We start from the raw sequence: 13,575 nt of genomic DNA, 5'->3' as shown, positions 1-13,575 counted from the left end.
ACACACACACACAAACATACCACAGCCTCCCAAAACATATAGACATTCACACACACAACAACACAAACATACCACAGCCTCCCAAAACATATAGACATTCACACACACACACAACACAAACATACCACAGCCTCCCAAAACATATAGACATTCACACACACACACACAACACAAACATACCACAGCCTCCCAAAACATATAGACATTCACACACACACACAACACAAACATACCATAGCCTCCCAAAACATATAGACATTCACACACACACAACACAAACATACCACAGCCTCCCAAAACATATAGACATTCACACACACACACAACACAAACATACCATAGCCTCCCAAAACATATAGACATTCACACACACACAACACAAACATACCACAGCCTCCCAAAACATATAGACATTCACACACACACACAACACAAACATACCATAGCCTCCCAAAACATATAGACATTCACACACACACAACACACACAAACATACCACAGCCTCCCAAAACATATAGACATTCAAACACACACACACAAACATACCACAGCCTCCCAAAACATATAGACATTCACACACACAACACTAATATACCACAGCCTCCCAAAACATATAGACATTCACACACACAACACTAATATACCACAGCCTCCCAAAACATATAGACATTCACACACACAACACAAATATACCACAGCCTCCCAAAACATATAGACATTCACACACACAACACAAACATACCACAGCCTCCCAAAACATATAGACATTCACACACACAACACAAACATACCACAGCCTCCCAAAACATATAGACATTCACACACACACAACACAAACATACCATAGCCTCCCAAAACATATAGACATTCACACACACACACAACAATTATTAAACCCCACACTAGTGTCCCCTAGTGATTTGTTACCCTATGGATTGTGATTGATTATTTGATAATCAGTAAACCCCAGTATATTGTAGCTTGCTATTGGTTTGTTACCTAGACTGAAGATTCAGCAGCTGAGAGGAGACCTATCCCATCAACTGATTCAGCGCCTCAATGTGACGGACGCCCCTCATTTCTACAATCTTGCCTCCCTTGAAGGAACTCTTCAATGTCTGATGCACATCACTGCCAGGTTAGCTCAAGCTTTTCAGATTCTGTATCAAATAATAGTATTAAATGCTGCTAGAATTTTTACTTTTACATGGAATGATTTGTCAGCAGACTTATCATTTGTTTACTGAGGAAGTATCATTCCATGCAAATGTTAAAGATGCTCCACCGTTGACAGAGCATAAATAATACTCATCATTTGAACAGTAATTGGTGTTAAATCGTGTTTATGTATGTCTAATTAACACAAAAAATGATATAAAATGAATTATTTTGTTTTTGGTGAATACACAATCAGTACTTCATTCCATATAGGATATAGTGCCACAGAATTTTTTTTTGAGATGCAATTCATTATTTTTTTTATATTTTTAACTTGAAGTAAAATAAGAAGCTTAAAACTTTTCAATGGTGGTAATAATGATGTAAAGTAAGTAACTTCTGAAACTGAAGAAAAATACTAAATCATCTGCTCCTGTTTTTGATAGTGAAAAATAACCATTTGTCAGCTGTGGAGTATCTTTAAGAAAAAAAATTTCAATAGATATGATATTTTTGAGGATGAAAGTAACTACTGGAATGTTGTGAAAATGAAATAGACAAAGACAAACAATTACACAAAACTCTTACTTATTCATACATTAAGGAGAATAAAATAATTCAACATGAGTCTGAGTCTGAACCCTTGTGAAAGTTTTTGTGAATTAGTAAAGTCATGGAAAGTTTGTCTTGTGTTCTAGGCCAGGCTGGAGTCATGAGAGTACTGAGTTAGACAGTGGGGCACTGTGTTCACAGGTCCTCCATTGTTTACTGGAGGTAGGTTTATTTATTATACAGTTTGCATTATCATTTATACCTAAAGCCCAATTTTGATTTGCTCTGCAGAAATGACTCATTTTCAGTTTAGTTAAACTTGACTGAGGGCATTCCTAAATTTATATCGCAAAAGTTTATATTATTCATAACTGACAGTTTAAATGGCATCTCCAGATTCAAATTACAAAAGCTTGTGGAATTTCACCATAGCTTTCACAGTAAACATACCCTATCAATATCCTTTGAGTAATTCGGAATACATCACTGAAACATTTTGACATTGACTTATTTAGGTTGTATCTGCCTTTCACATTGGACGTGGTGGAACATCAATGTCCTACATGGGAAAGGGTGTCACAAAGTCTGCTACACTCTGTCTGCGACACCTGGCACACGAGATGGCCACATACTCTGACGACAAGGTAACAACTTGTATACTTATTACAGAAAATAATCGATAAGTTTATTATAAAGTGTATTCATTAAAATAGTTTTCATCGGTTACATACTTAGATTAACATTACGGGTATATAACATAATTAAATGCGTACATTTGTCAAAAATGGTAGAAAATTTGTGTATGGAATCACTAAACACAGTAAAAGATACAGTGTGTGTATATTTGATGGAAATGATCATGATGTGTGTATATTTGATAGAACTGCTGAGTGACGGGAGGTAATGTGTGTATATTTGATAGAACTGCTGAGTGACGGGAGATAATGTGTGTATTATTTGATGGAGATAATGTGTGTATATTTGACAGTGTGATGATGTGTGTATATTTTACAGGGAAATAATTTGTGTATATTTGACAGAATTGGGCAAGACTTTGGTCTCACCAGCAGCAGAAGTCTGACCCGTCCCGTAGTGTAGCAGCAGGAGACTCGGGCCTTGTATGGATGTTAACATTATGGGCATACAGAGACCCAGAGGTGAGCATGTGATAGTCATAAGTCAAATGATATTTAGGGTCTGGTCCCAAACTCTACCTACCATCAGTGAGCTCTAGAATTAAACCCAAGATAAATGTTTTTGTTCCTGGTGAGATTCATGTAAAGATCTGGACTGAGTTTCACTAAAGGTCGTAAGTCTACACGTAGACTTAGACGTAAACGTAGACCTTACGTCCGAACTTACGTGTGCGTAAGATGTGTTTCACTAAAGGGCGTAACTCTGCACGTACGTGTAAACGTAGACGTAGGATTTTGCGTAACTTACGTCTGAAAATCAATTTGTAACATCACGTCTGATTGGCTGATGCGACTTGGTGCCCGATCAAATTTGGCGGGTGTTTTAAAACTTTTTGTATTCCGGCTTGTTATCTATTTGATATGTTTTATCGTGTACAAAACTAAACATGCCATATATTTGACATGAAAAAATATTTGTATAAAAATCGATGCTTACTCCATTTTACAAATTGCCAGGAGTGATTTTTGTAGGACTGAATTTACATGTATGTAACATGTATTAAAAATCGTTAATTATTATTAAAAAGAGATAGAGATTTATCGGAATTATCCTACTATTTGGTCACCATGTAACGGGATATATAATTACCTATCGACCATTTATCGGGATATCCTAATATTTGACAGGGTCGTAAGAAGCGGGGGAGCATGGGGGCATGGGGGCATTGCCCCCCCCCCCCCTTTTTTTTTTTGCCGAGTGAATTGTTTTAAAAATGCACATTTAAAGAAAAAAGGGTCCTCCTGCTTCATTTAGAACATTTTCCACTGCGCAGCGCGTTTCCTAAAACGTTCAAGCACGTAATGTTCAAATTTTTAATAATGAAAATTCAATACGTGACACGAACTACGGCGCTCGCAAATTCAACAAAGTGAATTGTAAAACTCATCTCAGCCATTCTAAATCGTACTTTTTCGGCGCTCGCAAATTCAACAAAAGGCATCGTTTAACTCATGTCTGCCATTCTAAAATCTAAATTATGACAAATCGGCAAATCGTTGACTAATAATCGAAATCAACAAGACACCTGTATACCAATTGATATATTCAAAAATAGAATCGATATACGCTCTTATGTGATTAAAAAGCATGGTAATTTAATCTTGCTGTTTACATGTTTTTTCAACTGACCACTAATAAATGTAATTTAGAAGCAATCTCTGATTGATATTTATTGTAAGAATTAAGCCGCGGAAGGTAATGCGTGTCTCCGATGTTATGTAATCTATAATTTTAAGACAGATTACTATAATATAAACTTCTATCAATGCTAGAATGATAAAAATAACAGATTCTTGGGTCATGTATGGCACTCATTATTAGAGAAGACTTACTTCGTTATCGTTTCAATCAGTTTCATATTCAATTCAGAAAATGTACAATGTGTATTTGTTATAACATCATGCAATGCAATAATAAACTACACATTTTCGGCTAACATTCAACAAGAGAGTTTGATTTACTTATATCTCTATGTATTCTTCGGTAGAGTAACGATACATTATGTACATCTACATGTACATATGCACATGTACAATACTCATAACAGGCGAATTAGTTCCTAAATAGTTTTAAACCTTTTTTGTTCCCATTACAATATTATTGTTCTGAAAAAAATACCATTTATTACAGCTGCATAGGACATGGTATTTCTATTTATTTATATTTTATTTCGCATTTTCGAAGTGTTGGGTGAATAATGCATCCGGATCAAAGATCCGTCACTTGGTTTTTCCTTTAGTTTGACGTGATTGCATCCGTAATCAACAAAGACGTCTGCTGCTGATTTTAAACCTGTTTGAACGGTCAGTGTTGTAAATGACCGGCTTAAGTATCTAAAATATCGATTTCTACTCAACCGGAAACTTATTCGATGTTCTCTCAGTCAGAAAAATAGCGCAATGTTGTTGTGAAGTGGGTTACGTTTAATTCTACGTGTACTCCAAAGTAGACGTAGATTTACGTGTAAAATTAATCGTAACTTCACTTCACGTAAAGTTACGACCTTTAGTGAAACACGTTTTAGACGTAACTTACGTCTACGTCTACGTTTACGTCTACGTGTAGACTTACGACCTTTAGTGAAACTCAGTCCTGGTAATTGCACATACAGTTACATGCACTTGTATATATGTTTATTCAATGGTAAAATTGATGTTTTTATCAAAGATGTTCATAGATGTTGTATTTATAGTATAATTATGACTGAAAATTATATTTAGGGGATAGAATGTCATTTTTCATGAATCTACTGTAGATAAGATAATGAATTTCAGTTTTAACATGAGACCATGTCGAGTGCTAAAATGGCAAAATTAATTAATTATCCCAAATTACGGTATTATACACACTAAATGTATCTATGACAGGTCAGGGCTGCTGGACTCGGTATAGCTGTCGCACTCACCTCTACAGAATCAGGTCGTATCGTTATGACATCCCACTGTAAACATATCCCAGGGGGCATTTGGGGAGCAGCGTTCAGCATACTTCTGGATCAAGCAGAATGCAGCATGGTTCGTCAGCAGGCAGCATTGCTCCTGGTGAACATGACATCACAGACGATGCCATGTGGCAGCGTTGAGCTGGAACAGAATGTGTGGCAAGGGCCAATCGTCACAGACACAGAATTTGAGGTAAACACTGCATATCTAATTGTTAACCATTTACTGAGGACACATGTTACGAAGTTCAATTTGTATTAAGTAGGATGAGAAACTGTTCTTTGTTAATGTCATATAATCTGCTATATAGATGTATATCAAGGTCATTTAACAAAGGATGGTTACCACTCTGTACATGTATATTGTGCTTACTATGGTTAGTGCATCTACTGTTTTGGAGATTGTTATATTCATATTATGTTCCCTTGTGATAGCAGAAACTTGTGCCCATTTAATAGTGCTTCAAGGAAAGACAATCATTAATCCCATGTTTACCACCCGAGTCCAGTTGTTCAAAAGATGTAATTCTGGTAGCTTAATCACATCAATTTCCATTTCATTTCACATGTATCTTCTCTAACATCAGCAAGTTAAAGATGCTCCACCGCTGACAAAATTGTATTTTTTCACTATTGAAAACTGGAGCAAATAATAAGGTTTTTTTCTTCAGTTACAAAAGTTACTTACTTTACACCATTACCACCATTGAAAATTTTGAGCTTCTTATTTTACTTTAAGTTGAAAATATAAAAAATAATTAATTGCATCCTGAAAGAATTCTATGTCACTATATCCTATATGGAATGAAATACTAATTGTGCATGCACCAAAAGCAAAATAAATTATTTCATATATTTTGTGTGATAATTAGACATATACATACATGATTAAACACCAATTATTGTTCAAATGATGAATATCATTTATGCTCTGTCGGCGGTGGAGCATCTTTAAGAATGATGAACTTTCGAATGGTCCCCCAAGTTTTGCCCAGTTAGTTTTACAAACAAATATTGTCATAAACTGTGATTAACCTAATTACCTTTTGAACACCAGGCATCTTTGGTTGCTAGTTGGCTACACTTGGGAAAGAAATATTTGAATATCAAATTACTCCCCCACCAACTATATCATCAGGTTTGTTATCTATTTACAATTTTAAAATAAGTATTTGATCTTGTCAACAAGGTGTCCCTGGTTGGCCTCACCGCTCTGTTGGCCCTGATACATCACAGCCAGTTTTACCACGAGATGCTCGTCTTGTTGTGTAACTTCTACGCCCAGCCTACCATCCAGCCGGTCAGTGCTCTAGAGGTACCGGTCAGCCATCTGTCCACCTCAGGGTCAGACTCAACACTCTCTACAGTAGGTATGTAATACACTAAATGTCAAGGTCACCTCAAGGTCACCAGAGGGTCAGAATCAACATTCTTCTGTACATAGCTATGTAGTGTGTCAAAGGTCAAGGTAGTAAAAGGTCAAGACTACTGCCTTACAGAGACGAAAGTCAAGGTCATCATCTTATAGGATTAAAGGTCAAGGTCCCAGTCTTCAGGATCAGAATTTATATCAATTAGATTTTAGTGTCCTTATGTCATAGATTTTTATTTTGTACATATTTTAAATATTGACTTTGTAAAAATGAATTATGTTTACTTTTCAGCTGAGTTTGGAACTGATGGTCTTCAGAGTACCTCAGGCAGCAATCAGGTGAGGACAACTTTAATACAAGCTTTACTGGTCAGTCATACTGTGGATACATTATATCTACTGGTCAGTCATACTGTGGATACATTATATCTACTGGTCAGTCATACTGTGGATACATTATATCTACTGGTCAGTCATACTGTGGATACATTATATCTATTGGTCAGTCATACTGTGGATACATTATATCTACTGGTCAGTCATACTGTGGATACATTATATCTACTGGTCAGGGACCAGTGCTCGCCAAGTACCCATTCTAGCTATCACATTTGTATACAATAAATCAACAGATAGTCAAAGTCGGCGGGACTACAAAATACTTATTTCTATGATTGGACATTTGTCATATATTTACATGGATATGAATTTGACTTGAGTTTTCTTCCATGCTAATTGAATACATATTTTAGTAGTGTCCAGTCAATTATTACCAATAGTGTCGATTGGTCACACTGTCAGGATCAATATTTTATCTTAGACAGTGTGATGTCTCAATGTTCAACACAAGATTGTAATATTTTGTATACTATAAAAGGACAGGACCATAAAATGTATTTGATACAATGTCAGTATTCGATTCTACTGTGTTAGAATCATCTGATGTATTTGATTAAAGTGTGTTCTGTATTTGTATGATTAAACCCAAATTTTCAAGCAATACTTTTCAGAAACCTGCATGTGTCTTCTATCAGAAGATGGCTATTAATTAAAATTAGTGTGCAACCAAACAAATACACATGCCATAGCGAGAATGAGTACTTGGCGAGAATTGGTTGCCGACCAGTACCATTGATAAGGAGACATTAATACAATATCTGTTTACAGCTGAGGTCCAAGTCGAGGGGACGTATCCATCAGACTTCAGTCTCCAGCAGCAGTAAGACGCGCCACTCCACCATAGGTTAGATCATCCACCTAATTACAAACTCTCAAATTAAACATATAGGCTTTAGTCTGCTCAATGTTATGGTTGAGATTAAGAATTCTATCCATCAAAGTTAAATAAGGTCAATATTACATTCAAAATTCTGTTTATAAAAATGTTTAAGTGCCTGAATTTCTGTATCAGAAATATTTTATTGTAAAATTGCTTAAATTCTGTATGGATTTACCATCTATGTATAAGTAATTAGTCAATAAGAAGTCAGCGTTAACATTGTGTATTATCCTGTAGAGCCCGGCACAGCCAACAGTAGCAGTAGTACCCTGACAGGGGAACAGCTGGAGTACCAGAGTATAGCCACACCGTCCCTTGTGTCGTCCGTCTGTCACTTCCTGCGTAACCTTGTCATACTGGCACCACAGGACACATTCACCTGTCTGAGGAAGGATTCTTATGTACAAGTCCTCACCAAGTAGGTTTTACAAACTTTATACTTTTCTGAAGGGGAAATTATCTACATTTTAGGGTTGTATTCTTCCACTTTTCATTATTCATCCTCCTTTAACAAGGTGACAACTGACATAAATAAGGCATGCCTTACTTGTATAAGTTGTCACCTTGTGCCGTTTTATCTCGATTATGGTGATCAACAACTAATGTACGGGACTTTAAACAGGACTCTTCATTTAACTAAAGTATGAATATATAGATATATATATATATGTGGGAGACATGACTTGTGACCTTATGTATTTAGTATGGTGGACACCAACCTGTTAGATGCCTACATGACCGAGATGGAGGAAGGATGTTCAGATCAACTGGAGCTTGTCTTCTGTGACCTGCTGCACATGTACTCTGCCATCTTGGATCTGCTGCGGGCATGTGTGGTATATGACACCCCTATCAGACAGGAATTGCTGGGCAACGAGGATTTCATCAGGTCGACTGCAGCTCTCCTCACTATACGATTTGAGGGTAGGTAATTGTAACAGCTTAGGTAACTGTAACAAGGTAATTAACTGTAGGTGATCATAGGGAATTGTTGGTGAGGATATGTAAACTGTATGTGAAAATAGGTCACTTTAGGTGAGAATAGATTATGCTAAGTGAGGTTAGGTAGCTTTAGGCCAAGGAAAGTAACTTAGGACAAGGGGAGGTAACTCAGGGTAGGCAAGATTTGGTAACTGTAGCTTAGAGTAAGTAATTCTTATAAAGGTTACAACAGGAGTGTACAGGCCAAGGAAATTTAATTCAAGGGCAAGGTAGATAACTATACACTAGAGTAGGTAACTTGCATTTCATTCCATACATAATTTAACTAAAACAGATTTTAATTCTTATGTAACTGTAAAACAAGTTTTATAATTTTGTTGTTGAGTTATTAGCCTAATGTTAACACTACTCGTATTATTATAAATAAACTAAGTAAATGCTAATGTTCATAACATGGGTCATGTTTTCTAATGTCTTCCTAATTACCACACAGTAGTTGACAATCACAACGCCACAAAGCAAAACAGCAAAATGAACTTTCTTTATTACTAATGTTTACACAGGGCCACAAAGCAAAACAGCAAAATGAACTTTCTCTGTTACTAATGTTTACACAGGGCCACAAGGCAAAACAGCAAAATTAACTTTCTCTGTTACTAATGTTTACACAGGGCCACAAAGCAAAACAGCAAAATGAACTTTCTCTGTTACTAATGTTTACACAGGGCCACAAGGCAAAACAGCAAAATGAACTTTCTCTATTACTAATGTTTACACAGGGCCACAAAGCAAAACAGCAAAATTAACTTTCTCTATTACTAATGTTTACACAGGGCCACAAGGCAAAACAGCAAAATTAACTTTCTCTATTACTAATGTTTACACAGGGCCACAAAACAAAACAGCAAAATGAACTTTCTCTATTACTTATGTTTTACACAGGGCCACAAAGCAAAACAGCAAAATTAACTTTCTCTATTACTAATGTTTACACAGGGCCACAAAACAAAACAGCAAAATGAACTTTCTCTATTACTAATGTTTACACAGGGCCACAAGGCACAGGGCCACAAGGCAAAACAGCAAAATGAACTTTCTCTGTTACTAATGTTTACGCAGGGCCACAAGGCAAAACAGCAAAATGAACTTTCTCTGTTACTAATGTTTACGCAGGGCCACAAGGCAAAACAGCAAAATGAACTTTCTCTGTTACTAATGTTTACACAGGGCCACAAAGCAAAACAGCAAAATGAACTTTCTCTGTTACTAATGTTTACACAGGGCCACAAGGCAAAACAGCAAAATTAACTTTCTCTATTACTAATGTTTACACAGGGCCACAAAACAAAACAGCAAAATGAACTTTCTCTATTACTTATGTTTACACAGGGCCACAAAGCAAAACAGCAAAATTAACTTTCTCTATTACTAATGTTTACACAGGGCCACAAAACAAAACAGCAAAATGAACTTTCTCTATTACTAATGTTTACACAGGGCCACAAAGCAAAACAGCAAAATTAACTTTCTCTGTTACTAATGTTTACACAGGGCCACAAAGCAAAACAGCAAAATGAACTTTCTCTATTACTAATGTTTACACAGGGCCACAAAGCAAAACAGCAAAATGAACTTTCTCTATTACTAATGTTTACACAGGGCCACAAAGCAAAACAGCAAAATGAACTTTCTCTGTTACTAATGTTTACACAGGGCCACAAAGCAAAACAGCAAAATGAACTTTCTCTATTACTAATGTTTACACAGGGCCACAAAGCAAAACAGCAAAATGAACTTTCTCTGTTACTAATGTTTACACAGGGCCACAAAGCAAAACAGCAAAATGAACTTTCTCTGTTACTAATGTTTACACAGGGCCACAAAGCAAAACAGCAAAATTAACTTTCTCTATTACTAATGTTTACACAGGGCCACAAAACAAAACAGCAAAATGAACTTTCTCTATTACTAATGTTTACACAGGGCCACAAAGCAAAACAGCAAAATGAACTTTCTCTGTTACTAATGTTTACACAGGGCCACAAGGCAAAACAGCAAAATTAACTTTCTCTATTACTAATGTTTACACAGGGCCACAAAGCAAAACAGCAAAATTAACTTTCTCTATTACTAATGTTTACACAGGGCCACAAAACAAAACAGCAAAATGAACTTTCTCTGTTACTAATGTTTACACAGGGCCACAAGGCACAGGGCCACAAGGCAAAACAGCAAAATGAACTTTCTCTATTACTAATGTTTACACAGGGCCACAAAACAAAACAGCAAAATGAACTTTCTTTATTACTAATGTTTACACAGGGCCACAAGGCACAGGGCCACAAGGCAAAACAGCAAAATGAACTTTCTCTGTTACTAATGTTTACGCAGGGCCACAAGGCAAAACAGCAAAACGAACTTTCTCTGTTACTAATGTTTACACAGGGCCACAAAGCAAAACAGCAAAATGAACTTTCTCTGTTACTAATGTTTACACAGGGCCACAAGGCAAAACAGCAAAATTAACTTTCTCTATTACTAATGTTTACACAGGGCCACAAAACAAAACAGCAAAATGAACTTTCTCTATTACTAATGTTTTACACAGGGCCACAAGGCACAGGGCCACAAGGCAAAACAGCAAAATTAACTTTCTCTGTTGCTAATGTTTACGCAGGGCCACAAAGCAAAACAGCAAAATGAACTTTCTCTGTTACTAATGTTTACGCCAGGGCCACAAAGCAAAACAGCAAAACGAACTTTCTCTGTTACTAATGTTTACGCAGGGCCACAAAGCAAAACAGCAAAATGAACTTTCTCTATTACTAATGTTTACACAGGGCCACAAGGCAAAACAGCAAAATGAACTTTCTTTATTACTAATGTTTACACAGGGCCACAAAGCAAAACAGCAAAATGAACTTTCTCTGTTACTAATGTTTACGCAGGGCCACAAAGCAAAACAGCAAAATGAACTTTCTCTGTTACTAATGTTTACACAGGGCCACAAGGCAAAACAGCAAAATGAACTTTCTCTGTTACTAATGTTTACACAGGGCCACAAGGCACAGGGCCACAAAGCAAAACAGCAAAATGAACTCTCTCTGTTACTAATGTTTACACAGGGCCACAAAGCAAAACAGCAAAATGAACTTTCTCTGTTACTAATGTTTACACAGGGCCACAAAGCAAAACAGCAAAAATGAACTTTCTCTATTACTAATGTTTACACAGGGCCACAAAGCAAAACAGCAAAATGAACTTTCTCTGTTACTAATGTTTACGCAGGGCCACAAGGCAAAACAGCAAAATGAACTTTCTTTATTACTAATGTTTACACAGGGCCACAAAGCAAAACAGCAAAATGAACTTTCTCTGTTACTAATGTTTACACAGGGCCACAAAGCAAAACAGCAAAATGAACTTTCTCTGTTACTAATGTTTACACAGGGCCACAAAGCAAAACAGCAAAATGAACTTTCTCTGTTACTAATGTTTACACAGGGCCACAAGGCAAAACAGCAAAATGAACTTTCTTTATTACTAATGTTTACACAGGGCCACAAAGCAAAACAGCAAAATGAACTTTCTCTGTTACTAATGTTTACACAGGGCCACAAGGCAAAACAGCAAAATGAACTTTCTCTATTACTAATGTTTACACAGGGCCACAAGGCAAAACAGCAAAAGGAACTTTCTCTATTACTAATGTTTACACAGGGCCACAAGGCAAAACAGCAAAACGAACTTTCTCTGTTACTATAGATTTACACAGGGAACCTTACATTTGTTTGGTGTTGTAAAATCATTTAGGCCATAAAAACAGATGTCTGTGCTTGCTTTGCTACTTCTATACAATCAAGAAATGAGTTATAACTTCTTCATGCTTTATTGCTTTAGAAAGAAAATCATATTTAAAAGAAAAATAGTATAAATTTGTAAATATTTATTTATTTGACACTCTGTACAATGTGTTGCCAGGCTCTGTAGATGTTGAGGGAAGCTGTCACACCTTGTGGAGTTCAGTTCTCTCCTTCCTTACCGTCCTCCTACAGTTACAGGGCGCCTCCGCTCTCCACAGCTTTACTATGGCTGGCCACACACTCTGGACATCTATCTCAGGTAATATATTAAAGTGTATCTCTAAATACAGAGTCCAAGTTGGATCCTGAATACAACATCTTCTTTGATCTTAATTTCATTAATTAAAAACACTTAACCAGCCAAATATGCTGGTCCCGATGATGTCTGGTTTAGAAATGATACACTGGAAGATACTTATTGGCAGACATAAAATACTTTATACTAGACTCATAAAGTAATTGGATATTCTCATTTTCTAATAATTTTAGTGGTACTGAGATGGCACAGCTAAATTAACAATGGTACATCAATGCACTGTCCTTTATTTCTTTGTTTACAATATGTGTTGTACTGACCATTTTCGTTGTAGAAACTGTATGCACAGTCCTGAAGAAAAGGTTACACCCTGGACAAGACCCTGTGTGACAACTGTTTACAGTTTCTGTCGATACTCTTTAGTGAAGAGGGCAAACTGGTGGGGAGACAACCCCAGTTAGCGGAGGATACCATTACCATCACCGGCCTCCTTAATACTTCTCTAAAGTCAGGTTG

The 13,575-nt window shown here is 36.5% G+C and overlaps 1 protein-coding gene across 1 annotated transcript; it reads left to right on the top strand.

Moving 5' to 3' along the window:
• The first annotated feature begins 998 nt into the window (after positions 1 to 998).
• On the top strand, positions 999 to 13,544 carry LOC138321982 (rotatin-like). Its single transcript, XM_069266043.1, has 12 exons — positions 999 to 1,138; positions 1,857 to 1,932; positions 2,226 to 2,354; positions 2,751 to 2,867; positions 5,274 to 5,540; positions 6,537 to 6,717; positions 7,012 to 7,058; positions 7,887 to 7,962; positions 8,236 to 8,416; positions 8,702 to 8,922; positions 12,922 to 13,062; positions 13,394 to 13,544. The coding sequence occupies exons 1-12, from the start codon at positions 1,122 to 1,124 to the stop codon at positions 13,447 to 13,449; spliced, it is 1,509 nt and encodes a 502-aa protein (XP_069122144.1). The 5' UTR covers positions 999 to 1,121; the 3' UTR covers positions 13,450 to 13,544.
• Positions 13,545 to 13,575: the final 31 nt, after the last annotated feature.

Source organism: Argopecten irradians, chromosome 4, assembly GCF_041381155.1.
Source record: "Argopecten irradians isolate NY chromosome 4, Ai_NY, whole genome shotgun sequence".
Taxonomy (NCBI): Eukaryota; Metazoa; Mollusca; class Bivalvia; order Pectinida; family Pectinidae; genus Argopecten; species Argopecten irradians.
The sequence above is the reverse complement of the archived record's forward strand: the minus strand, read 5'-3'. Positions and strand labels throughout refer to the sequence as shown.

What these genes read in the sequence shown, in the direction of transcription:
- LOC138321982 (XM_069266043.1), top strand. An exon ending in TCACAGACACAGAATTTGAG is followed by an intron (nt 5,541 to 6,536) that starts GTAAACACTGCA and finishes CTTGTCAACAAG; the next exon opens with GTGTCCCTGGTTGGCCTCAC. An exon ending in TATGTACAAGTCCTCACCAA is followed by an intron (nt 8,417 to 8,701) that starts GTAGGTTTTACA and finishes TTATGTATTTAG; the next exon opens with TATGGTGGACACCAACCTGT.